Source organism: Triticum urartu, chromosome 5A (assembly GCF_056163025.1).
Source record: "Triticum urartu cultivar PI428250 chromosome 5A, HENAU_Tu73, whole genome shotgun sequence".
Lineage (NCBI taxonomy): Eukaryota > Viridiplantae > Streptophyta > Magnoliopsida > Poales > Poaceae > Triticum > Triticum urartu.
Window position 1 is genome coordinate 636,699,337 of NC_141877.1, and position 27,233 is coordinate 636,726,569.

Sequence of the window (27,233 nt, forward strand, 5' to 3'; positions counted from 1 at the left end):
GCTCGGAGCCGCCGCCCCGGCATCCAACCAGCAAACTCGAGACCGCTGTCTTGATCTCCTCCATCCCGTTAACGAGGCCAAACAAAATGGTATGAGCAAAGCGAACATATGAAGGCATGGTCTCCAAAGGCAACGCCAATGAGAAGATATCCAACGTATAGAATGAAAGCATACACTTTGGTACATGTCTTCTTCTTGAAAAACGTGAGTTTCTAAACTAACCCACAAATCCAACCCGACCTTAAGTCTCAAATCCAATAATGATGCGGTGATGGAGAGGAGTCAAGGTGACAGATCAAACCACCCAATGGGCCTTCATGGGGTACCACCATATGTCATCTTGTGTGTTGCATGAAGACCTCGAGGAGGTGAGCGTCATGGCGGTACATGGAATCGAGGCCACAAAGGTGCAACCATGTGCGTGTCACGCCTACTGATGCATCAGTAGCGGATTGAACGAGTGCAGTTAGTTATTCAGATAACTAAACTGCAACGTGCATGTGTGTGGGCCTTGGGCCAGTGTGTGTGTGCGTTGGGCCAGAGGCCATGTAAGGGTGGCCCAAGGGGGCAGCTACAAATGTACGAACCACCGAACGAGATCGGCAGTGTGTGATGAATGAACTCCTTTCCCTTCCTCCAAGTCTGCCCCTCACCTACTCTGTTCTCTCCTTCCTCACCCCAAATTCTCAGATCCGATCCAGGGGCATTACAATCTGGTAATCAGAGCCTTCTCAACCCCCCCCCCCCGCCGTCTGCTGCACCGCGATCCGGCGGTAACACCCACCGAGATAGGTGCGAGCTGCTCCGACGCGCTCGCTCGAAATCCTACTTGGGGTTCGCCAGATCCGGCGAGCAACCACGGCGCCGTCCAAGCCGTCAGCGCAGACCCGCCGCGTACTGGATGCGATGACGGAAACCACGGACAAGATGCAGGGCCTCCTCGAGTCCATCCTCAGCCGCCTTGACGACAGCCAGAAGACCGCCGACGAGCGCCATCAAGCGCAAGTCGCCTACAACGACCAAGTCTCCACCGAGCTCAAGCACTTAGCGAAGCAAATCGATCTCACACAAGCGGATGTGGACGAGGCCCGCAAATCCCCTCTGCCTCTCGATCCCGCCGCGACAAGCAACCTCGGGGCATCTGCATCAGGGACGTCGACGACCTCAGGCCCCTTCCACCCCGCACCACCACCTCCGCCGCCGACGACTCGCCCACCCCCGCCACCACCGCTCTACACAGAGGGCGCTGCCCAATTGCCGTTCGCTCGCCTGGTTAACCACGGGCCACCGTTGTTGCTGCAAAATTCGCCCACAGCGTACGAGAGGGGCGTTGAGCACCACACCAAGCCGCCCAAGCACGACTTCCCTCGTTTCGATGGCGACGTGCCGCGCATCTGGCTGGAGCGCTGCCTCTCTTACTTCGAGCTCTACCGGGTGCCTCAGCACAGTTGGGTCACCACTGCCGGCCTGTACATGGATGGTCTCGCAGCGATGTGGCTTCAGGCATACCGACAGACGCATCCTGCTCTGACATGGCCTGCTTTCAGAACAGCAGTGGAAGCAGAGTTCGGACCTGAAGAATTTGAAGTCCAAATGCATCAGCTAGTGCAGCTGCGTCAGACAGGGAGCGTGCAGGAGTATCGTCAGCAATTTGAGACTTCCATGTATCACCTGCTGTCCTTGGATCCAACCTTGAGCACTCAATTCTTCATCTCCCAGTTCCTTCTCGGCCTGAAAGACGAACTGCGACTGGGCGTCCGTTTGCAAGCCCCAACAAGCATCACGCGGGCAGCTGTTTTCGCGCGGATTCAGGAAGACGAACTGGAGAAGAAAAGGGTGCAGCGCCCGCGCATCGTTTCGGTGGGCAGACCACCGCCAGCAACACCCAACTCCAACCAAGGGCGTGCAGTGCCTCCCCCACGACCGGGCGGAGACGAATACGCACGCGAGCGGCAGCTGCGCGAATTCACGCGAGCCAATGGACTCTGTTTTCGCTGCGGCGATAAGTACTCCCGTGAACATCAGTGCAAGCGCACGGGACAAATCCTGATGATCGAGGTGGGTGATTTCGGCGAGATCCTCTCGGACGACACCGTGCATGCGCTGCAGTTGCTCGATGAGCCGGCCCCTCCCGAGCCGGAGTGCTGTACCCTATCGCAGCACGCGATTTCCGGTGAAGACGCGCCGGCCACCGTTCGTCTCCGTGCACAAGTTGGGGATCAAGTGATGCTCCTCCTAGTGGACTCGGGCAGTTCCCATAGCTTTGTCAGTGAGGCATTCATTCAGCGCATTGCAGTCGATACTCAAGCTCTGCCACCCGTCTCTGTTCGGGTAGCAAATGGTCAACGCCTGCACTGTAACAAGATGGTGAAGCAATTGGCATGGCAAGTACCAGGACACACATTCCACACGGATCTGCGAGTACTACAGCTGAGCGCATATGATGCAGTTTTGGGCATGGATTGGCTCTCGGACCACAGTCCGGTGAACTGTCACTGGAAACTGAAGCGGATATCCTTTGAAACAGAAGGCAAAATGGTGCAGCTGCAAGGGGTTCGCACCACCAATCTCTCGCCCACGTCTGCACTGGATGTTTATGAACTTCACCGAATGGAAGTCGCCAATGACATCTCGACGGCAGCGCTGGTTACTGTTGAGGCACCAGCTAAGGTGAACAATGAGCCAGTACCTCCCAACATTCAGAAAGTGCTCTCTGAATATCAAGATGTATTTGCTGAACCCAAGTCACTGCCTCCTCATCGTCAGTATGATCACGGCATACACCTAGAGCCGGGCACTACACCAATCAACACCAAACCATACCGGTACTCGCCAGCACAGAAAGATGAAATCAAGCAACAAGTGCACGAGATGTTGCAGTCCGGGGTCATTACACACAGCATGAGTCTGTACGCCGCCCCAGTTCTGTTGGTGAAGAAAAAGGACGGGAGCTGGCGCTTCTGTGTTGACTTTCGTCGACTGAATTCTGCTACGGTCAAGAACAAATTTCCACTGCCCATTGTGGATGAGCTCCTGGATGAACTCGCGGGAGCGAAATACTTTTCTAAAATTGATCTACGCGCGGGGTATCATCAGATCCGTATGTGCGAAGAGGACGAAGCAAAAACGGCATTCAAAACCCACCACGGGCACTATCACTTCAGAGTGATGCCGTTTGGTCTTTGCAACGCGCCGGCCACCTTCCAATGCCTGATGAACAGCATATTCGGCCGCTACGTCCATAAGTTCATCATCATTTTCCTTGACGACATCTTGGTCTTCAGCTTTGACCTGCAGGAACACGAACAACATCTGCGCCTCACGCTCGAGCTGCTCCGCGAGCATCAGCTGTTCGCCAAGGCGTCGAAGTGTTCGTTCGCCCAGAGGAGCATCGAGTACCTGGGTCACGTCATTTCCCAGGATGGAGTAGCCACAGACGCAAGCAAGACGAGCACGATGCAAGCATGGCCGATGCCCTCCACAGCAACTGAACTGCGCGGATTTCTTGGTCTCACGGGCTACTACCGCAAGTTCGTCCCGCATTACGGCATCATCGTGAAGCCGCTCACTCAGCTCCTGACCAAGAAGGGATTTGAATGGAACGACAAGGCCCAGCAGGCGTTCGACATGCTCAAACAAGCGATGGTAGCATGCTAGTACTGGCGCTCCCGGATTTCTCACGCCCCTTCGCCATCGAGACCGACGCGTGCGACACGGGAGTGGGCGCGGTGCTCACCCAGGACGGCCACCCCGTCGCCTACCTCAACAAGGCCTTGGGGATCAAGAACCAGAAGTTGTCCACGTATGAAAAGGAGTTCTTAGCAGTCATGATGGCCATCGACAAGTGGAGGCCTTATTTGCAGCGCGCTCCATTCGAAATCGTCACCGACCACAAGAGTCTCTACACGCTCGGCGATCAACAGCTGGAGACTGAGCTGCAGCGCAAGGCCATGTCCAAGATGGTGGGTCTGCAGTTCACCTTCAGGTACAAGAAAGGCATCGACAATGGCGCCGCTGACGCGCTTTCCAGGGTTGGGCATCTGCTGACACTCGACGCACTGTCGGTCTGTCAGCCACAGTGGTTGCAAGAGGTCGCCAACTCCTATGAAACCGATCCTGAATCGCAAGAACTCCTGGCCAAGCTGGCAGTCACCACTTCTGATGATCAAGGGCGCACTCTTCAGAATGGTGTGATCCGACAACATGGGCGCCTGTGGATCGGGGCCAACTCTGCGCTGCAGACCAAGTTGATCACCGCTCTGCATCACAGTGCTGTCGGTGGCCACTCCGGCTCAACGGCCACGTATCATCGTGTCCGGAAGCTGTTTGCTTGGACGGGCCTAAAGCGCGCCGTGGAGGATTTTGTCAAGCAATGCGCCGTCTGTCAGCATGCAAAACACGAGCACACGCACCCCGCCGGCAAGCTTCAGCCACTACCAATTCCAACCGAACCATGGCATGATTTGACCATGGATTTCGTCAAAGGGCTGCCCAAGTCCGAGGGGTCTGATGCCATCATGGTTGTCGTCAACCGCCTAACCAAGTACGCGCACTTCATCCCTCTTCATCACCCCTTCACGGCGGTTCAAGTTGCCCGAGCATTCTGGGAGCACGTCATCAAGCTGCACGGCGTTCCTCACTCCATCGTCTCGGATCGCGACAAGATCTTCACCAGCGCCATGTGGCGTGAATTGCTTGCCGCTGCCGGCACCAAACTGCTCTACTCCACGGCGTACCACCCCCAGACGGACGGCCAGACGGAGCGCGTCAACCAGTGCCTCGAGATGTACTTGCGGTGCGCAGTTCACGATACGCCGCGGCAATGGCGCAAGTGGCTTCCCGCAGCAGAATTCTAGTACAACTCCGCTCACCACTCCTCGCTCAAGTGTTCGCCGTTCAAGGTGCTGTACGGCAAGGAACCGAACCTGGGCGGCCCGCCGCACCTGAGCTCCTCCCTGCAAGATCAAGAGGCCTCGCCCGAACTGGACTGGACAGCGCACACCGAGATGCTGCGCACATAGCTTGCGCGCGCCCAAGCTCGTTTCAAGAAGCAAGCCGATCGCCACCGCGCAGAACGCGCCTTCGACGTCGGCGAACAGTTTCTCCTCAAGCTGCAGCCGTACGCGTAATCAACAGTCGCCAACCGCCCGTGCCGCAAGCTCTCCTACAAGTTCTCCGGTCCGTTTGAGGTGACAGAGCGGGTTGGCACCCTGGCATATCGCCTACAGTTGCCGCCGGACAGTCGCATCCATCCGGTATTTCATGTCTCTCAGCTCAAGCCTTTCACCCCAGATTACACTCCAGTCTTCGCTGAGCTGCCACGAGTCCCAAAGCTCACTGGCGGTGAAACAAAGCCCGTGGCGATTCTGGAGCGAAGGATGATGAAGAAAGGTGATGCACCAGTGGTGCAACTCCGTGTCCAATGGGCAAACATGCCACCTACAGCCACCACCTGGGAAGATTATGATGTTATTCGCCAGCGCTATCCAGCAGCCGACGTCTGGGACGGGGCTCCATCTCAAGAGGAGGACAATGTCACACCTACTGATGCATCAGTAGCGGACTGAACGAGTGCAGTTAGTTATTCAGATAACTAAACTGCAACGTGCATGTGTGTGGGCCTTGGGCCAGTGTGTGTGCGCGTTGGGCCAGAGGCCATGTAAGGGTGGCCCAAGGGGGCAGCTACAAATGTACGAACCACCGAACGAGATCGGCAGCGTGTGATGAATGAACTCCTTTCCCTTCCTCCAAGTCTGCCCCTCACCTACTCTGTTCTCTCCTTCCTCACCCCAAATTCTCAGATCTGATCCAGGGGCATTACGGTGCGCTTTGTGGATAAATGCAAGATCTCGTCGGCTTACGCTTTGTGACGGCGACCACATGTTCGTCGGTCAGTAGAGATAAGGAGAGGTCGAGAAGAAGGTCTTGTCTGGGAAGGGAGCGCCTAGGTCACCATCGTTTCCGCAAGAGCGTAAGTGAGGATGCGACGATGGGGATAACCGGATGTGCAGCGGACCTACATTGGCGGAGTTGCGGCGGCGATGATCGCATACATCGTGGGAGAGAGACGTGAGGTCAGTGAGGGGAAGGGGCGGCTTTCTTCGCTTTGCTGTATGGTTTGCGATTTTTCTTGTGGAAAAGCAAGACATTTAGCCCACAAGGGGCTTCGTGCGAGCGAGGGGGACCCACTCAACCGCATACCTTCAATTTTGTTGTGGGAGCAGCTACCCAGCCCACCTTGCAAAAAAAAAAATCGTTGTAACAGAGCTTGATCGGACGGTCGGAAGTGTCCTAACACCGAAAATCCGACGGTTGTGAATGTTAATGACCTGAGATGAAAAGTTGCGCAGTTTTAATGTCTCTGCTACTAATTACTAAATCGCCATTTCCAGTTGCCAAACGCGCCGTGTCTCTTGACCATCCCAATCAGTTCGGTTCCTTCTCAAACACAACACAGTCACCATCATCTTCCCGCAAATCCTCTCAACTAATCTTAACCTTCACCCGCGCAAATCATAACCCTCTGCGCCCTCTCCGAGGCACCCCACCAGCCCAACTCCACGCCACGCGGCCCCCACGCCGAGGGGTTCCGCCGTCGGCCCCGCGCCCACCAACTGCCACCACCCCACTCGCGCCGCCGCCGTCCCCCCTTCCCCGCCCCTCCCCGCTATCCCGGCCCGCTCTTCCGCCGCCGGCCGGCCGCGCCCCCCACGCGCGCGCCTGATATGCTGGTGACGCCCAAGATGGCTTCCAAGGCCGAGTCGCCCGTCTCCTGCACCCCGCCCAAGCCCTCGCCGGTGGGCGCCGACGAGATGCGTGCCGTCGCGCGCAAGTTCGCCGACCAGCCCGTGCAGAACCCGGAGCCCGGCGTCTGGGCCGTCCTCACCGCCATCTCCAAGAAGGCCCGCCTCCGCGCCGAGGTCCACTCCCTCCCATTCTTAAACCCTAGACCCAGAACCCAATATTTCGTCTTTTTATTTTTGGGTGGGGTACTCGGCATTGCTGTCATTCTGCCATGTTCCTGTCCGCATTGCTGATTAATCTGTTTTATTTATGGACAATACCACCCATGGTCCATGGACAGAAACAGGCATTGTACTCTTTACCTGTGAAGAATTTACCTCGCATGTCTGGCCCTGGTACAGTTATCTGCTTAATTGTTGATACCACTAGAGTAACAGTCTAGCAGCTTTGGTTCTGCTAGTAAGCTGTATGTGCGGCGAATAGCCGGCTTGGTCTAATTCGTAGTGCAAAGCTTTGCCTTCAAGGAACTTTCTTGGCATAAGCTCAGACATATGTTGTTGATTAGTCAATGGTTGAGAGTTGAGACATAGTGGCCTTTACTTGTGTTATGCATACCACCATTGTAATGAGGAGGCATAAATTTGCTGATTGGAATCTTAGGGGATGAACATTCTTTTGAGTGCTGACGAGCACATTCTGGGCCGCACGACCGAGAACCCGCGCTTCAGGATTTCTGTTTTGGCAGTCAGTGGGAATCATTGCAAGATATATAAGGACACTGTGATAGGGGAGCTGCAACGCGATGAACCTGTGCCTGTTTACCTCAAGGACACGAGGTTTCTTTTGCTTCTGGATCTTGCTCTATCTGACAACAATAATTTCCTTTTCTTAAATTAACTTGCTGTATCTGTGCAGCACGAATGGCACATATGTCAACTGGAATAAGGTTACGAAACGATCACCTCCAACCAAGCTTAATCATGGGGACATCATATCATTTACCCAACCTCCTCATCACGGTAAAATGCTTCTGCTTATTCCGCTTTTACTAGTCTAATCCTCGTTGGTTTTGTTGGGGTATGTTATCCATTGGTCTGTACCTGGTCTGTGCTGTCTGGCTTGCTGTTCTCTATAAGCATTTTTCGTGTTTCCTCACATTTTGTGCCCGTCCCTCCTTATTTACTTCCGTGCACTTAATTATGTTGTCACTGTCATGCTTCTGGTTTCTCTTGCATGCATGAACACTCTAATTTTATAGAAGTGATATTACCTGTTGATGCCCATTTAACTTGTATATTGATTTTACAGATGCCTCTTATGCATTTGTCTATCGGGAAGTTAATGCGGTCAGCTGCGTAGGGAATGGTACTACCATACTCAAAAGAAAATCAGGTAAGAGGGAATATGGTGTCCTATGTTTGCTCATCACATTTCGCAACTACACTGCATGTTCTGAGATATGGCCGTCCATTTGTACTTGATCCTAAAGGGGAGGTTGGTTCTGAAAGCAAGAGGCTAAAAGGTCTGGGCATTGGTTCATCTGATGGTCCTGTTTCACTAGATGATATTCGAAGACTAGAAAAATCTAATGCAGTAAGTTTGCTCCTTCAAGATGGCAAAAGTTAATCTCCCTTGTATCTCCATTATCTTATGAAGCTAAAATCCATGCAGGAGCTCAGGGAACAACTCGAGGCACATGTTGTGACAATTGAGACATTGAGAGCTGAAAGCAAAACAGCTGAAGCGCAGCATGAAAAGGTATCTACAAACACAGATAATTGCTTGCTTATAGTTTTGGAGGATACATGAGTGTACCGCATGTCACAGGGTCATTTCTATTTTTTCTTCAGTCAATGTAATAAGACAATAATGCTCTTGTATATTCTAATGTCAAGAAAGATTGTTGGTGTTGCCAAGTTATATTTACTGCCTTGTTGATGTAATACACTAGTATGTATTCCGATTTCAAATGTAAACATTTTGGTCCCTTTTCGATTAAACTTATCCATCTGTTTTCAGCAACTATATGATTATCAAATTATACGCATGACTGCCCTTCCCTGTAACCAAATTTTTGGTGCAAATCTGATGATGCAGGAACTAAAGGAGTTCAAAGAAACTACATCAAGTTCTTATCTCGAGCAAACTAAATCTCTTCAGCTAGCACTAGAGGGGAAACAGAAACAGCTAGATTCTCTTAGTACATTAAACACAGAGTTGCAGAATTCCATTAAAGATCTGGATGAGAGGCTTAGTGCATCTAAGCAATCACGTGCTGATGCTGACGAGATAATTCACAGGTGAGCTTCATAGCTGTTGGATCGATTTTTTGCACCCCCACTCTGACAATACAGAGGATTTTGCTTGTAACTTTCTATATCATAAGGGTGCATATATTCCATAATCTGTGAAAAAACTCCTGGGTAGGAATCATGATTTTGATAGGAGGAAGTCCAGAGGAATTGCTATATTCCCTACAAATAAGCTGTGAAATGCGTTCCGAACAGGCCAACTCTAAGTTTCCATACTGCACTTTTGTTGTTCCGCTGATGAAGGGTTAACCTTATGAAAATAAATAAATTAGTTTTTTTTGCCATGTATGAGCTCTGGTACTAGCACCACTTATATAAAGTTGAAATGCTTGCAGCCAAAAGGTAAATATATGTGAGCTTGAGGAACAGCTAAGCGAGGAGAGAAACTTAAGAATAGAGGAGCGTGATAAGGCTACAGAAGACCTTAAATCTGCGCTGCATAAAGTACAAGCAGAGGCTCAAGACGAAATGAAGAGACAGACAGAGGCTTACCTTAAACAACAAAAGGAACAGAAAGAGTATATCGTCAAGCTTCAGGTTTAACCCTCTTCCAATTCTAGTCAAAGTTCAGGTGACTAATTCATGTTCGTGATATCACATACTTAAAATAGAGTTTCATTATTTTTCAGGAATCGGAAAAGGAAACCCGTTTGCTTGTGGAAGCATTGAGGTCTAAGCTGGTATGCACAATTATTTTGGTTGCATTATTCATATTAAGTTATGTCGTTCCATTACTGTACTTCAACTGCTGCACTCTCATGCAGGAAGACTCTCGTGAAAGCCTTGTAACATCTGAGAAAAAAGTGCGAGAACTGGAAACTCAACTCCAGGATGAGCAACTCGTGTCTGCTAAAAGTCAAAAGGTATCATGAGGTTCCGCACATGTTATACTTTGTACAATTTACATCTGTGAAAAGTATTTTTATCTTTTGTAATTGTGTATAACATTTTTTTTCTATTTCTTGCTGTTGCAATTGTAGAAATCTGATAATCTGGAAACTGAACTGCGAAAGCTCAAGAAAGAACTTGAAAACGAAAAGGTAGAAAAATGTTCCAGTCACATAATGGGACTCTTTCTGTTTCTCTGATGTTTCATCACATGAGCAAATTATATTGGTTTTCTTTTGCTTTCTTCATAAGGTCAGAGTTCCTTTTCTGTTGTGCTTTTGCCTCTGGTGTTCATGGGTTCGAAGTTGTATCATATATTTCAGACAGCAAAAATTTATTCTATTCATCGTTTGAGAGGCTACACTCCTCTACTTACAATCTGATAATACATGTGCTTCGTTAGCAGGCTGCTCGGGAAGAAGCGTGGGCAAAGGTCTCATCTCTTGAGCTTGAAGTAGCTGCTACAATGAGAGATCTATCAATTGAAAAACGTAGGTATCAAGGGGCCAGAGAAAGAGTTATTTTACGGTAAGCATTTAATTTCAGCATCATATATAGGCAATATGAGTCCAAGCTTGTGGAACTAACTTTTTCTACAATCCCTTTCCTCTGTTGCTAATTGCAGAGAGACCCAACTGCGTGCTTTCTATTCAACTACGGAAGAGATCTCTTCTCTATTTGCGAAACAGCAGGAACAGCTTAAGGCTATGCAGAGAACTTTAGAGGACGAAGAGAACTATGAGAGCACCTTGCTGGGTCTTGATCTCAATGAAGTACCAGTAGCAAATGTGAACACCGATGTTGCCCGTGCAAAGCCAGTAGACTATGCAAAAGATACAATGTCGGGTGCTTCAGCAGAGAATACCCAAGCAAGTGAACATAGTTCCACCGATGAAGAAATGACCGAGCAGCAGGACGGTGGTACCAGAATTGAAGGGGGCACTCAAGACTTAGAGTGCACCAGTCCAGAAAGGACAATAGAGAAAATCGGATCTGATTCTCATGGTGACCACACTGCAACAGCTCCTGAGCAAGAGACCGAGCAAGTTCTGGAGACTGAAAGCCAAATCGGTAATGTTGGCTGCAATGATCATAATTCCATTAACAGCGTTATGGGGGGAGAGACTTTGCAGCTAGAGGATGAAATGCAGGCACAACAAGAAACCGAGGAATCTAACTTGATTCCAAAAGACGGAGGGCAGCCACTAGTTAATGAGGAACAGCAATCCCTAACCCTCAAAGATGGCATTGGTCAGTGTTCTGAAGGGAAACATGAGGGCGACTGCTCTGCGAGCAAACCTGACGACACGCAGGATGGAACTATTCGCACAGCTGATCTGTTGGCCTCAGAAGTTGCCGGTAGCTGGGCAGTGGAAACAGGACCGTCTGTCAATGGGGAGAATGAGTCTCCGTGCTGCTCGGAAGACGTGGGTGGTGACCCCTCTGAAGGACACGATGATGACGCAGGGGAAAGAACAGCAGCTGATGCCCTGACCAGTTTGGTGAACTCTGATGGCCACTCAGCGGGTAGCCAGACTAATGCGGATGGTCGTCGTGCTATTAATCATATGATTGGACTTCTTGATCCTGAAAAGAAGCTTCCAGGAAACTTCGTTGAAGATAGTGAGTCTGATGCTGAGACTCGGGACGGTAGCGAGGCCGGGGATGCAGATATTGACAGTGAAGCCATGGTTGAGGACTCTGTGGGTTAGGCCTAAAAACAACTGATTTCCTCGTACATATGTCGATTTTTAAGTTTCTGCACCCTTTGAGTCGGTTTATGAGCATTTATCATTGTGTCTCCTTGTGCTTCTGACTTCTTTGTATCACTAGTCCAATCTGAAATATCTAGTTCTTGTTGTTAGTTTTTGGCATTGCCATGACATTCGTTCTATGGATTCTTAAAAGGGAATATCATGGCAATTGTTATTACTCCAGTTAAGTAGTTATATGTACTCCCTCCATTTTTAATTACTTTGCATGTTAGCTTTTGTCTAAAGTCAATTTTTATAAACTTTATCAAGTTTGTAGAAAAATATGTTAACATATACACCACCAAATCAATACCATTAGATTCACTATTGAATATATTTTTGCACCATATACGTTTATTATTGTCAATGTTTGTATTGTTTTCTACAAACTTGATTAAACTCCAAAAAGTTTGACTTCAGTCAAAGCTGATTGGAGTAAATAAAAACGGAGGGAGTACCTACAAACCCATGGGTGTTTGTCTGAAGATAGTATAACTGTAGGAGTCGGATAATAACAAATATAAGTGAAATAGTGTGCGATTTCAAAAAAAATTAAAATGCCATGCTTACCGCATTCATATTTTGTCTAAATAAGAATGTGGTAAAGCATGGCATTTTTTTTTTTTGAAATCGCACGCTATTTCACTTATAGGCCAAAACATCTTGTATTTAGGAACAGAGATGTTAGGTGTATTCCGAAGCGACGAAGAGGCAGAAAATACCCAACAAATAGAAACTAGTTCTACAAAAGAATATGTTATTAATCAACTACTGCTCCACCAGTTTTGGTGACTGAAAGGTAACATATCCACAGAACCAATGAACATAATAAGAAAGAAAAAGAAAGTACAGGCAGGGCTCACTGCCTGGAAAACAACAACGATTATTAACGACGACATTAAAACAAAAGAGTCAATAAAACCACATGAATTCACAGTTCAACTCTAAACCAAAGTTTTCCTTTGGTGTCTGCAATCTGCAATGTTTCTTCTCTAGTCCAATCAAATGCTTCTGCCATCATCGCCATCACTCTCTTGATTCATGCTTGTTGGCTGTGCCGTTCTGCTGCTGCTGTTGTTGGTGCTGCAGCTGGTAGAATGGTATGGGTGTAGCCTGCTGCAGCTGCTGCTGCTGCTGAAACATGAGGTTGTGCTGGGCCATGCCGTTGGAGGAGCAGGAGTCGCCGATGCCGAGCTCGATGGTCGCGATCTTGAGGCGCTGGACCTCGCCTGTCAGCGCCTCGTTCAGAGCTGCTCAAGCACACAAGGAGAAGAACTGAATGTCAGAACCATGAGTTTAAAAGAAACACTTGCAAAATCATGAATGAAGACTCTGGAGATACGTGGACTCGGACTAAGGCAGCACATGCCACCCGAGCGGTTAAAGAAACACTTCCAAAATTAGAGTACGAATGAAGACTCTGGAGTGCAAATCAATCTATTCTACTCTACTCTATGGTAGCAACTAACAACATGATGAGAGAAAGCAGCATATTTTATCTGAAGAGTCAATTTTAAAACAGAAGCAAATCTTGGTGCTTGATCATTGTCAAGTGCCAAGCACATCCGTAATGGATTAGTACTTAGACGCTAGACTACATGCCAACGACTACCGGCATGGAGGGAGCTACCTGCGTACCTACCGAGGGAATTCAGAGCTGCGGTCGTGAGCGGAGCACACGTACGACTAGGACACGCAGATAAACATGTCAACGTCAGGAGCCGTGATACGATAAGGACCATCTATGTAGACTCTAGTCTAGTGCCAAGCACATCGGTGGATGGATGAGTGGATGGATGGATCGGACGGACGGACGTTGACGAGCGGATGTTGTACGCACGACAAGCAGGGTGTGGGAGAGAGAGGGGACACGCAACGCACCATCGCGCAGCTGCGCCTGCTGCTCCATGGCCTGCAGCCGGAACCTCAGCTCGTTGTTCTGCGTCGCCACCGCCGACGAGTCGCGCTGCGCCATCGAATTCGAACCATCAGTCAACTCAATTTCAGTCAATGAGATAAAAATGGATGGATGTTGCACGAGGTCGAGAGGAGGAAGAAGATGGTGTACCTGCAGGAGGTTGATCTGCGCGGCGAGCGTGGTGGCCTCCGTCTGCAGGATCTGCACCTTCTGCTCCAGCTCCACGATGTACCGCATCTTGCGCTCCTTGGACCGCGCCGCCGACTGCCGGTTCGCCAGCACCCTGCGCACAATCCAAACTCGATCTCAGTTCCGTAATCCACAGCACGTTTTAGGCAAGCAGCAATCGCCGATCATCAATGGCGAAGCTTTGGCAAGGATTCGCGATCTTGATCGATTGATTGGTTGAGGCGATGTTCGAATGGATTACGACGTACGTACCTCTTGACGCGCTTGGGGTCGGCGAGGGCCATCTCGGCCAGCTTCTCGTCGGCCATGATCTTCTTCATCTCGGCCGGGGAGAACTCGCCGCTGCCGAACTCCAGGCTGAACATGCCCCCCGCGCCGTTGGCGGCGGCGCCGCCGGGGGAGGCGAAGTTGAACCTCCCCATGAGGCTGTCCACGGACAGGCTCCGGGCGTGCCGCCCGGCCATCGCCGGCTCCCCGGCGGCGCTCCTCTTGACGCCCGCGCCGACCCACTCCTCGGAGTCGCCGTTCTCGCTGCTGTCGGCCTTGGCGCTGCTGTCGGGCGACGAGGAGTTGAGCACGTCCATCCCCTCCAGGTTCAGGTACGAGTTGAAGAGGTCGTCGCCGCCGGCACCGTCGCCCCAGCCCCCGGCCTCCGCCTTGGGCTGCGGCAGCTGGTGCGTCGGCGGCGGGAAGTAGCCCGCGAACGGCACCTCGCTGCGGGACCGGCGGTGCGCCGGCACGACCTGCTTGCGCCCCGCCGCCCCCGAGGAGTCGTCCATGCACACGTCGCCGCCCGCACCACCCCGCTGCCCGGCGAAGGACGCGGGCGGCGTCGGCGGCAGCCCCGGCGCCCTCGGCTTGGCCGCCGCCGCCGCCGCCACCACGGAGTGCTCGACCACGCCGAACGACGCCGCCTGCTGCAGCTGGTGCACCTGGTGGGCCTCGCCAATGCGCTCCATGCTTACCTGCCCGCTCGCGCCGGGGACGTCCGCCGTGGTAGTAGTGCAAAGCAAGCAGCGCCGGCGGCGGAAATGGGTCGTGCTGGTCGAGACGGTGGTGATGGATCGAATCGCGAGGTTGGGAGCGGTGGGAGACGACGCGCTTTTAAGGAGGCCTTTAATCGCCGTCCGTTGGGACGGTGCCGGTGGCTCGTGCGTGCGCGGTGCGCGTGTTCGATCGCTCGCCCGCCCGCCCGGCCCGTTTGCTTGCCTTTGGTGAGCTCGCCTGGGCCTCGCAAGCCGCCACTTTTGCACCGCGGCTCACAGCCTGGCGACGCACCGTTTTTTTGGCAAGCTCCAGCGGCATTCAGTGTACTGCTGCCCTGGCCGTGGCTAGTACGCATCGACTGGCAGTGGCCGCTTGCGGCAGCGGAAACTTCCTGCCTACGGATCATCGGATGGACGGCTGTGGGGCGGCCTCGTGATCCAGCACCTATGTTACCTGCGGGGCTTACCCTATGGACCATGTGCCACGTGTCACCTCAGTTAGGGATGCAAGCGGGCGGCGTCCGCGTGTCCATTCCAGCTGGGGCCTCGTCGGTGGCCCCCCCCGAAGAAATAAGCGGTAGAAAACACGTTTTCTCTCTCTTCTTTATAAAAAGATAGTATATACTTTGCGTGCATCTCAAAAAAAAAAACTTTGCGTCACAACGGGGTATAAATATGCTAATACGTTAGCTCATGATTATCTGTCAATATTAAATGTAGTAGTATAAAAAAGATTTTATTTTGTAATAAAAACTTATTTGGTAGTCATTTATTGGCTTACCAAAAAATATTTTTTTGGTACGTCGATAAAAGGCAGGCCAGGTGGATCCTCATCAATGACCCGTGGAAGAGATAAGCGATGGGATTTTATTTTTTTGAAAATAAAAGACCTTCAATTATTATTTATTTACAAGAAGTAAATAACATACACACAAGGGGGCAAATTACAACAACGCACCAGATAACTTGTGCCACCCAGCTGTGCAGGGAGAGGCCGCAATCATACGGGGCCCATAGCTGAACGCCGGTGATGAAGATGATGGCCGCCCACCGAAAAGAGGACAAGGACAACTTCATCTGATAGCCTCTGGACAAGGAAGGGCGCGAGCTCGTCGATGACGAGGATCACACAGAGCATCATAAGTAGGAGAGAAATAAGTCCCTCGTACGGTTGGTGGCATAACTCTGGAATATGAACCAACGACGAAGACCTACTTGGCGAAGATCTGGATCCAAAGACCACGATGTATGCCTCCAGTGAAGGAGGTTGAGAGGGATGACTGCCTCTAGACACACGCGGGATTTCAGATGAGACTCCACTCAAGCCAGAGCAGAAGATGGGGCATGATACATTCCTCGACTCGAGCGAAGAGAATCGACACCAATCCATGGAAGATAGGGCATGCGGTTCCACGATTGCCTGCTTCAGTTTCCTTGAAATCAAAACTGAAGCGCCAAATCTTCGTATAAATAAGATCTCTTGTGTCTTCGTAAATGGGATGGGGAGAGCCTGACAGGAGACTAAGGGATATGGAAGGGGCTTCGAACCAGTGGGATCCCAGATGCAGACCTTAGCTGAGGGCCTAGGACCACCGCGGTGCCAAGAACCGAAAGGAGAGAAAATCTCTAGGGAATGCAATGAATAGGAAGGGGGGTTATTTTGAAGGGTACCTTCGGGACGAACCGAGCAGAATTCGTCATAAAGGAAGACCATGACGGCGACTATGCCGAGGAAAGCCATGAGAGGAGGTCGACAGTGCCTCCGTCCCCTCGAGGAATAGCCGAACCTAGCCATGAGGCCGTCAGATCTGGTGGAGAAAGGGCTCTGGGTAGGTGGAGAAACGCGAGAGGGATGAGGAGGGGAGGGGCAGATATAATGAGGCGGGGTGGTGGAGGGGTAGGATACACGTCAACGACATTGTCGACATGCGCATGGACAGTTGGGTTGAGTGTGTCACCGCCGAATGGCCATCAACAACCTAAAATGCAAAAAATATGGATTTCTCATATACGACTAACACAATTGTTAAACCACATTTGTGTATCATATTTTTACCTACATATTTACCGGCGTTGATTTTTCTTAAAGAAGGGCACTCGTGCAGCGCATTATTGCTCAATGGCCGAAAACAACATCCACGCACCCATGATATCACAGTAATCTCATCCACGTTGCAACACCAGGTGATTGTACAGTGGCACCGTTGTCACGCTATTAGGGACATTATTTAGAATGTTTGCTCCATATTAGTTTCCTAAAATAGTAGTGGTCACAGTGTATGCTCGAATGCACCTCTTGTGCAACATCATGAGTGTGTTGCTTTCCCTGTAAATTCTTGTTTCCACATTACTACATCTTTAGCCACTGAAATGTGTGCAAAAATGTAAAGAAACATATATTATAGAAGGTGATAATAACACTAGACACTATTGGAAGTTCATTTATTTCTAAATGGTATTTCAGTGTGGTGACAATGTGGTTAGTGGAATTAATGACGATTGCTAAGGTTTATCTCAGGTGTTTGGTTCCTTGGACGTTTTTTGTTGAGATGGTTGACCCCGCCCCCCCACTTAAAAAAGATCAAAGGTTATGTTTTCTGGCTACTCGAAGGTTTTATTTTGATTTGATTTGAGTCGTAGGGCAACCACACTATCAAGAGGGGCCAAGGCAGGAGAATTACAGTGTGGGAGCACTATAAAACTAAACACTTGCCTTTCTAATTATAAATACTAGAGGTGGCTAGGGCTAGCTCTAATTAGTCAACTAGGACCAACAAGAACTAGAACTAGATCAACTAGAGGAGGCTCCAAAACTTGTATGCACATAGGGTGGAAATCCTCTAGTATATATAGGTTAGAGGGGAGGGAGAGGCCAGCCACCAAGGGGGAAAGAGTCCCCCTTGGTGCGGTAGCCTTGGGGGGGGGGGGAGTTCCACTCCCCTCCCAAGTAGGACCCCCCCCCCATAAGGAAAGGAGGGGGGGCACTTCCATATGGGCCTTTGTGGCCCATATCTCCTTCCACTACTTGGCCTTTTAAGGCCCACTGATATTTAAATTAAATATAAAATGTTCTAAATAATTTCAAACCACTATATATATAATTTAAACATCCCTAGAAACATTTTCCACCTATATATATATATATATTAATCGGCAATACACTGTATTACTCGATATTCACCGAAACCCTACGGGTGACCCCGAAACACTTCTGAAACCTCTCGGAACTATTTCAGATATTAATGAAACAATATCACAAATATATTCTCATCACTCCCATCCCACTAAAACTCAGTAGATCGTGATTACCTTAAGCTTGTGACCCCTATATGCAGTGACCGATAGCAGAATCATGGACATCCATATCGGTCCCTATGATTACATGAATGATATTCGAGTGAACATTTGGTTATCATGTGAGGTTCCCTTTGCTTCGCGATACTTTACAAAACCCGCTGTGCATCGGTATCCTCCTGAGTCATCACCATGCTCACTATACCATTGCTCATGTTACCGGTTCTGTTCTTCTTTCTCGTTGACGTGTTCTGACATCCCTGTGACATAGTCACGTGTGTCTGGCCAGACGATGATGGATGTCGTCGCACCGAGAGGGCCCTAAGAATATTTCTCCATTGTCAGAAGAGCAAATCCCACTCTCGAGGTATCCGGTCACTTGTCAAACTTTTCGGTGAGCCTGAAAGTTGTCGTTATGATCACCTTGTTACAGATGACGTTTGAGCAACCCCAAAGCCCACCGTCTGGTAGGAAGTAACCGAAAAACTCTCATGGTCTGAGGAACTAAAACACATGCTAACACTCTATGTTATGAAAGATGATTCAGACGAGATAATCACAAAGTATAACAGAAAAGTATTGGGCTGATTTGATATGATCATTCTTCTAACATCATACCCTCAATGTTGTTTTAGGACTATCATTACACTTAACGATATCCTAAGATTTGGAAAACGTGATCACCAACAACACTTGAGCTAGTCTTAGAGGTGAAACAGGGAACCTATTATTAACTGTTTAGGCCTCTTTTGGTTCATAGGATAGGATTATTATAGGAATAGGAATCTTGTAGGAAATGAGATGACATGTATCTCAAATCCTATGAGTAGGAATAGAAAACAAGATGTCATTTGGTTGACACCAAAGGAATTTTTCCATTGAGTCTAGGCTCTTTTATTTTCCTATGAAATGTGGAGGATAGGAACCAATCCTATGTAGGAATAGGAATCCATTCCTATGAACCAAAGGGCTCTAAAGGAAAAAAATCCTATAAGAATCCTATCCTCTAGAATTCCTATGAAATTCCTCTAAACCAAAGGAGGCCTTATCATTTCACATGTGCATATGAGTTTTCCACTGAATCGCATATACCAGGATCATAGCAGTCATAGCATGAAATATAAACTCTTAATTATGAATAATGGAAATATAATAACATAATATTACTGCCACTAGGGCATATTTCCAACAAGATGGTGGTGGCTATGGAGATGAGATGGGAGATGGCGGCGGCTAGGGTTGATGAATGGCTTCTATTGCGCATATGAGGTTCTGGACGGTGCTCTTTTGCGAATTAGACGAAGGCCAGTTTGTAATAGTTGTTGGGTTAGACCTCCTAGAGCCGCATGTGCCTGGTATGAGTGCTGGTATGAGGTGCTCTTTTGCGCCTGGTGTGCCTCCCATTTGATCTCTCTTATCTCCAGTTTACTCCTTTCCATGTATATGCTTGATTTCATCCTTATTTATCCCAATTCCATGTGAAAACAAAATAAAGAGGGGATTTTGGAATCGTTTGCATTCATTAGTCATTAGTAGCAATATCGGAGCGCATCTCTCGGGTTTTTATGAAATAAACCAGTTTAAACTAAGGTGTGATGAGTGTAAACTAACACTCATCAACTCCCGCAAGCTTAAACTTGATCATCCTCGAGCAACATAGATAGAAATCCAAACCATAAGGAACTCAGTTGTTTAAACCGAAATAACGTGAAGGTTTTGGTTCCCTACTATCAGTATGACTAGATAGCCCTCCACTTCTTCACGTGAAAACCTAGTATAGTTGTAGCGGTGGCATGGTTATTATGCAAGTGTTAGTGAAGCAAAGATAATCAACACAAAGTTCTTGCTCAACTAGACAAAATAACAAAGTAGCTTTCATTCTATTTAGCCTAGTTAACACTTGCTTGCCGGGAACACATTATTTAGCCTAGTTAGACAAAACATGAATTAGGGAGCGAAAGGTATGTAAATATAACACAATACTAGAGTAACTCGCTAACACCCACAGGTGACTCGCTATCAAGGCTCTCAAGCACTTTACTTCAGTCATTGCATGTTGGAATTCTTTTTGTCTGGTGGCTTAAGTTTGAGTAATATGGACCAATATGTTGTCTCTTTTGAGCTCTTGTGAGGTTATTACCATATACACACACATTCAAGAGAAAGCTGGATAATATTTGATGTAGTGCTACCACTATGCATAGTAACAAGCTCATAGCCGAAATCCGAGCCAAAACACCGGTAGACCGTTCATTGGCCAGCAGAGTTCTCAATATATATAACATTTAAGAAATGTGACAAAGCCGCATTTACACACGTGAACTCACATAGAGTGACAAGGTCATCACACCATCGAGAAGCTAAAGTGTCATGTAAAAATGCAAACACAGATTTTGGCATAATCTCATTCACCTTTCACCTAAGTTCCTCTGGACATCTTTATCCACAAGGGATATCAAGTTTATTAAAATTAACACTATAGGGCTGAGTATCTCTAACATCATCTTTGTTGGTGCAAGATAGGCCCCTTGTGTTTTGGAGTTTGTTGACATAAACAGTTTGGGACTTATGTGTTTGCTAGTACACACAAAGTAACAGGTCCCTACAACATCGAGGAGTTTGATGCAAACGACGAAGATAATCTCCCTGCAGTGCCACGAAGGTTATCACCAAAGATTATGATAACAAGAGTGACCCCTCAAAAGTTTCTGAAGTGAAGCAATTGGTTCGGTGTCTGTCCGAAGAAAAATGACTGCGTTCGAAGAGATTGAAGACGAACTGAAGACGTAGCATATATCTCGTTGTTCTTCTTCTCTTTATTGAGTCATAGGACCACCATACTATTAAGAGGGGTGTAGCGTTCGAAACTTTGATTCTCTGATGCTAAACCCAAATCCTATAAAAGTTGCGAGAGAAATCTCTTTGTGTTTCGAGCAAATACTTGCCAGCAAGAGACTGCGATCTTCTTCGCTGCAAGAGATTTGTCTCAGACCGAGGAGTTAGCATTACTTGTTCCTCAAGTAATGTTACCGTTAATTCAAAATCCGACTATTGTAAACGTGTCGGTTGGCCATTGGCTGGAGCACGTGTCCAAAATGGTCATTTCCCTCCAGGGAAGGTTGCGGCTATAAATAGCCACCCCACGCGGGCTTTGTCCGGTGGCTGCTCCGTTTGATTCTAAGAAGATTGTTGAGCACCTCTGTGAGGGATTTGAGTTTAAATCCACTGAGAGAAAACCCCTAGAGCTGAAGAATTAGATATTGGTTCAGTATCACTCGAATCTAAGTTCAGTACGCTCCGCCTATTACTCTTGAGAGCTGCAAACTCCGGTTAGGTGTCAATTTCTTCAGAGACCAAGTGTGATTGTGGTTCTCGAAAAGAAGTCTGTAAAGGTTCGGAGATCACCTCAAGTATCTACCGTGAGTGATCGACAATGGTTGACAAACCAATTGTCGAGGAGAATATGGTGAAGAGAGTTTATCTTGTATGTTAAGTCACAGCCCCTCCAACCAGACGTAGTCCTTGTGCAGAAGGACGAACTGGTCGAACAAATACCCTGCCACCATCGAGCACCACCGGTTACCTCTACTACCCATATTTACATTCGATCTGCTTTTCCTTCGTGTAAATTGTCTTCATGCATACTTCAGTTTCCATTCGGTACTTAGTTTTAGCTCATTGTAGTTTGTTTTTCATTCGCTCCGCTGCTGGGTTCCAAGAGTTTTTAGTTTTTCGAAGAAATTTTAAAACTCCTATTCACCCCCTCTGGTAGACATACTTCGTTCCAACAATTGGTATCAGAGCAAGGTACTCCTTGACTCTACTCATTTTGGTCTAACAACCTTGGATTTTAAGTATGTCTTCAGTGAGCTACAAGTCGCATCTCAAGATTCCCATATTCGATGGGACGGAGTATCCCTTCTGGAAGGAGAAGATGAAGATATGTGGAATATGGTGCAGTTCGGGTTCATGGTTGCAATACCTCAAGCACCCACTTACGAGGAGAAGAAACTCATTCAGATGGATGCTCACGCCAAAGATGAATTTGGTGGCCATCCGTCTCATGCCTAATTTCTTCGCTATCGCCAGTGTGAAACTGCGAAGGATTTTTGGGATGTCCCCGAGAAGATAAATGAAGGTGTTTCAACTCAAAAAGAAGCCCGAATTGATACTCTTCGAGCAAAATTCAATCGATTCAAGTGCATTGGAAATGAAAGCTGTCAGCAAACCTTCGATTGTCTAAGTGACATAGCAAATGAGCTTCAAGGTCTCGGCGCCAAAGACATCATTGACCATGAAGTTGTGAAGAAACTGCTCTGATCACTTGACAGTTCATTCGACACACTTGTTCTGATGATTCGTGAATGAGCTGATTTCAAAATCCCCGACTCTACTGATATCATGGAAAGACTGAATACCCACGAGGAACAAGAAGAAGAGAAAAGAGATCTCTACGGCTCAAGTCAATGCAAAAATCATGCTCTCAAGGTTGTAGCTGATTCATCCTTCGATGGAAATGCCGATGCAGATTTAGATTACACAGAAAGGCTCAACGAAGATCTCGCATTAATCATGAAAATATTCTAGCGTCTTCACAGGAAGAGCCAGTTCCATAAGAAAGGTTCAAACAACTCTGGCGGTTCAAAATCTTCATCAAAACCTACTGGAGAATACACCCGCTTCAAGTGCAAAAAGCCTGGAAATTTCATTTCGGGCTGCCCTCTCTGGGAAGCTGAAATTCGGGCTAGTGGAAGATATGATTCTGGCAACTGTTGAGGCAAAAGCAAGAGTAAGAACTACGACTCCGATAATGAGAAGAAAACAAAGAAGTTCTTCAAGAAGAAGGACAACTCCACTTCAAATCTTCGTCAAGATCTTCCTCAAGGAATCCTTACAAGTCCTCCTCCAACAGCAAGAATAACTCTTGTAAGGCCAAAGCGTACATCGGCAAGGAGATAGATTCTAATGAAGTCTGACTCTGAAGAAGCTGATGAATCCAATGAGGATTTCGACTTCGGCATGGCTGGCATAACACGTGCCTCTTCTCCTGCAACAATCTTCTTCGAGAATCCGTCAAGCGACAATGAATCTCCTGCCTACTGCTTCATGGACAAAGCCTCGAAGGAAAAGGTATCCTCCAAACACCACAAGGTTCACTCTAGTGATCAATATTCTTCGGATGAGGATGACCATGCTAAACTAATATAAATTGCAAATATTCAATAAAACTCTCTTGAGAAAATTGAGAAAACCCTCAGGAAATCTGAAGGGTTGTTAGTTGAGGAGATGGAGAAAAATCAGTCGTTGACCGAAGAGTATTCCACTCTCAAGTCACAAATGGATGAACTATCAACTCGTCATGATTTTCTCTGAGATGACCATGAAAGGTTGACCTATGTTTACCAAAGGAAACAGGAACTCGAGGCGCTGGGAGAGGCTCATGAGGATTTGATAAGAGAAAATTCTCTTCTCACCCAACAACTTAAGGATAAACCTGAAGTGTTTGCGCCACCTTGCTTAAAATGCCTTGAAAGAACCAATGCTGAATCAAATGTTGAATCTCCTATAAATGCTAACTACTCGGTCGAGGAAAATGGTTCTGTTTCTGATGAAAATTCTAGGTTGAAGGATCTTCTTCAGACAAGAATGCTCAAATCTCTCAAAGGGCATCAAACCCTTTGTGACGTTCTGAAGAAATCTATTCTTCACAAAAATCCCAGGAAGGAAGGTATTAGTTTCGAAAGGAAACTGAATGAAAATGGTTCATACTAGGAACCTCATCAATATCCTCGCACTGTGTGGGTGCCTGCCAAGAGCAAAACACTTGATCCAGCATTACTTTTGAGATATAACTCTCCCATCCCTGAATATCCTAATAATGATTCTCTGGACAACTATAAGCTGTTCAAAAATCAACACGGTGAGGCTGTTGTTTGCTATGTTGGACCAAACAGCAGAAATGCCCCACCAAAGAAGGCTATATGGGTGCCTAAGAAAACTATTGAAACATTACCTGTTACCATGTTACTAACCATGCGGGCTCAAAATGCTCGTTACTTACTTGAAAAAGTTCGACAGAATGAGTATATGCATACCTCATACAATCACTATGCTCATTCATCTGGAAGGAATTTCAATGCTTATTCTTTTGATTAAGCTCACACTTCCTCGAGCAACAATTATGTTTATTGAAAGAAATCATATCCTGCTCGTTCTACTATTTTGAAGCCACCTGCAAAGATGTGGGTGGTTAATAAAGCCTAATTCTTCTGCAAGACTCTCTCTGGGTGTACTAAATGGATAATGGATAGTGGATGCACTAGTCATATGACCGGAGACAAGTCATTTTTTGTTGACCCGAACTTAATTGGTTCTCCTCTGAAGTATATCACTTTTGGTGACAACAACACAGGAAAGGTAATTGGGCTAGGTAAAATTGCTATATCCAGAGACAAGTCCATTGATGATGTTTTATTTATTCAGTCTCTTGGATTCAATCTTATGTCAGTTGGCAAGCTATGTGATCCAGGCATGCTAGTTTTATTTTCAATATCCAAATGCATTGTCTTCATAGCCTCTGACAATTCCTTCATATTCGAGGGAATTAGAAAAGGTGATCTATATATTGTGGATTTCTCTAAGGGTCCCTCAGTCCAAACTTGTTTGCTTGCAAAAGCGACCAAAGGTTGGTTGTGGCACCAAAGGCTTGGTCATGCAGGTATGAGGAACTTGCAGACCCTAGTGAAGAAAAATCATCTTCCAGCATTCCTGATGTAAAATTCACCAAGGATCGTCTTTGTGCTGCATGTGAGGCTGGTAAATTGTCCAAGAAGCATCATTAATCAAAGACTGTTATGACCACAACAAGACCTCTGGAAATTCTTCATATGGATTTATTCGGTCCTCAAAATTATGCAAGTTTCAGTGGCAGTCATTATGGTATGGTTATTGTTGATGATTTCTCTCGATACACTTGGGTATTCTTTCTCGAAGACAAAACCTGCACCCAAGATATCTTCAAAAGTTCCGCTAAGAAGGCCTAGAATGAATATGATGTGCGAATTAAGCACGTTGGGAGTGACAATGGAACTGAGTTCAAAAATACTTGTATCAATGAATTTCTCAAAGAAAATGGTATTACTCATGAGTTCTCTGCCGCATACACTCCCCAACAGAATGGAGTTGTTGAACTAAAGAACAGAACTCTCATTGAAATGGCAAGAACAATGCTCAATGAGTATAAAACTCTTATTCGCTTCTGGGCTGATGCTATTAACACTGCTTGTCATGTTATCAATCGTGTTTATCTTCACAAGTTCCTTATAAAAACTTCATATAAGCTTATCACTGGCAAGAAACCTATTGTTTCTTATTTACGTGTTTTTGGTGCACCTTGCTACATTCTTGATATGAATCATTCTTCCCGCACCTAAGGCACATGAAGGTTTTCTTCTTGGTTATGGTCGAACTTGCATACTTATCGTGTCTATATCTCTCACCATGGGAAAGTTATGAAAACGGTAAATGTGCCATTTGATGAATCTAACTGCTCCCAAAAGGAGCACCCGCCAAATGTGATAGATGAACTACCGATTTCGGAGGCTATTCGACAAATGGCTATTGGGAGTGTCAAGCCAGTTGAAGGAAATGCACCCGAGTCCTCTGATGATGATGCCCCTATGACTCAAAGCAGAACTCGTCAATCTACTGCCGAAGGAAATTCCACTCCGAATGCAAATGGCAATCAAATTGCAGATGCTGATCAAAATGGCAATCCTGAAGGGAATGGGAATGCTAATGCTGATGAAAATGATAATGATCATCAAGATGAAAAAGCCTCATCCACGAGTGGCTAATCGAGTTGATCCTTCATTGATTCTCATTGAACTCGAGAATCCAGGTTATCGACCCACAACTCATTCACACACTTGCTTAGCTAACTACTATGGCAGTTTCTCCTTTGTGTCATTGGCAGAACCTACCAAGTATGAAAGAGCCATGAATGATCCAGATTGGATGAATGCTATGCAAGAGGAGTTGGTGCAATTCGAATTGAATGATGTGTGGGAATTGGTTGACAAACCAAATCCTAAGAAGAACAATATCATCGGCACAAAATGGATTTTTCGCAATAAGCAAGATGAAAATGGCATTGTGGTGAGAAACAAGGCTCGTCTTGTTGCTCAAGGGTACACACAGGTAGAAGGTATTGATTTCGATGAAAAATATGCTCCTGTTGAAGGAAATATGCCCTAGAGGCTATAATAAAGTTGTTATTTATATTTCCTTATATCATGATAAATGTTCATTATTCATGCTAGAATCGTATTAACCGGAAACTTAGTGCATGTATGAATACATAAACAAACAGAGTGTCCCCAGTATGCCTCTACTTGACTAGCTCGTTAATCAAAGATGGTTAAGTTTCCTGACCATAGACATGTGTTGTCATTTGATGAATGGGATCACATCATTAGAGAGTGATGTGATGGACAAGACCCATCGGTTAGCTTAGTATAATGATCGTTTAGTTTTATTGCTATTGCTTTCTTCATGACTTATACATATTCCTCTGACTACGAGATTATGCAACTTTCGAATACCGGAGGAACACCTTGTGTGCTATCAAACGTCACAACATAACTGGGTGATTATAAAGATGCTCTACAGGTGTCTCCGAAGGTGTTTGTTGAGTTGGCATATATCGAGATTAGGATTTGTCACTCCGAGTATCGGAGAGGTATCTCTGGGCCCTCTCGGTAATGCACATCACTATAAGCTTTGCAAGCAATGTAACTAATGAATTAGTTGCGGGATGATGCATTACGGAATGAGTAAAGAGACTTGCCGGTAACGATATTGAACTAGGTATGATGATACCGACGATCGAATCTCGGGCAAGTAACATGCGATGACAAAGGGAATAACGTATGTTGTTATGCGGTATGACCGATAAAGATCTTCGTAGAATATGTATGAGACAATATGAGCATCCAGGTTCTGCTATTGGTTATTCGCCGGAGATGTGTCTCGGTTATGTCTACATAGTTCGCAAACCCATAGGGTTCGCACGCTTAACGTTCGATGATGATTTGTATTATGAGTTATGTGTTTTGGTGACCGAAGTTTGTTCGGAATCCCGGATGAG

The 27,233-nt window shown here is 47.1% G+C and overlaps 2 protein-coding genes across 3 annotated transcripts; one reads left to right on the plus strand and one right to left on the minus strand.

Annotated features, from left to right (window-relative positions):
- The first annotated feature begins 6,519 nt into the window (after positions 1 to 6,519).
- LOC125511280 (SMAD/FHA domain-containing protein) lies at positions 6,520 to 11,808 on the plus strand. Of its 2 annotated transcripts, none has more exons than XM_048676609.2 (13): positions 6,520 to 6,920; positions 7,405 to 7,580; positions 7,660 to 7,763; positions 8,053 to 8,136; positions 8,234 to 8,337; positions 8,416 to 8,502; positions 8,842 to 9,044; positions 9,392 to 9,593; positions 9,686 to 9,736; positions 9,821 to 9,919; positions 10,037 to 10,096; positions 10,348 to 10,472; positions 10,570 to 11,808. In XM_048676609.2, exons 1-13 carry the CDS (start codon positions 6,726 to 6,728, stop codon positions 11,654 to 11,656), a joined length of 2,577 nt encoding a protein of 858 aa, XP_048532566.2. In that variant the 5' UTR covers positions 6,520 to 6,725; the 3' UTR covers positions 11,657 to 11,808. The 2 variants fall into 2 exon arrangements, with proteins under 2 accessions (XP_048532566.2, XP_048532565.2); XM_048676608.2 differs by having other exon boundaries at positions 10,351 to 10,472.
- Positions 11,809 to 12,435: 627 nt separating this feature from the next.
- LOC125511281 (bZIP transcription factor 29) lies at positions 12,436 to 16,641 on the minus strand. Its single transcript, XM_048676610.2, has 5 exons — positions 16,007 to 16,641; positions 14,058 to 15,899; positions 13,767 to 13,899; positions 13,580 to 13,664; positions 12,436 to 12,948 (listed from the first exon to the last, which is right to left on the minus strand). The coding sequence occupies exons 2-5, from the start codon at positions 14,762 to 14,764 to the stop codon at positions 12,725 to 12,727; spliced, it is 1,149 nt and encodes a 382-aa protein (XP_048532567.2). The 5' UTR covers positions 14,765 to 15,899; positions 16,007 to 16,641; the 3' UTR covers positions 12,436 to 12,724.
- Positions 16,642 to 27,233: the final 10,592 nt, after the last annotated feature.

Bases quoted from the DNA above. Each gene is read 5' to 3' on its own strand.
- LOC125511280 (XM_048676609.2), top strand. From the start codon at position 6,726: ATGCTGGTGACGCCCAAGATGGCTTCCAAGGCCGAGTCGCCCGTCTCC. The intron at 9,920-10,036 runs GTATCATGAGGT...TTGCAATTGTAG, and splicing joins TGTCTGCTAAAAGTCAAAAG to AAATCTGATAATCTGGAAAC. The intron at 10,473-10,569 runs GTAAGCATTTAA...TGCTAATTGCAG, and splicing joins AGAGAAAGAGTTATTTTACG to AGAGACCCAACTGCGTGCTT.
- LOC125511281 (XM_048676610.2), bottom strand. From the start codon at position 14,764: ATGGAGCGCATTGGCGAGGCCCACCAGGTGCACCAGCTGCAGCAGGCG. The intron at 13,900-14,057 runs GTACGTACGTCG...GATTGTGCGCAG, and splicing joins GACCCCAAGCGCGTCAAGAG to GGTGCTGGCGAACCGGCAGT. The intron at 13,665-13,766 runs GTACACCATCTT...TCGATGGCGCAG, and splicing joins CGCAGATCAACCTCCTGCAG to CGCGACTCGTCGGCGGTGGC.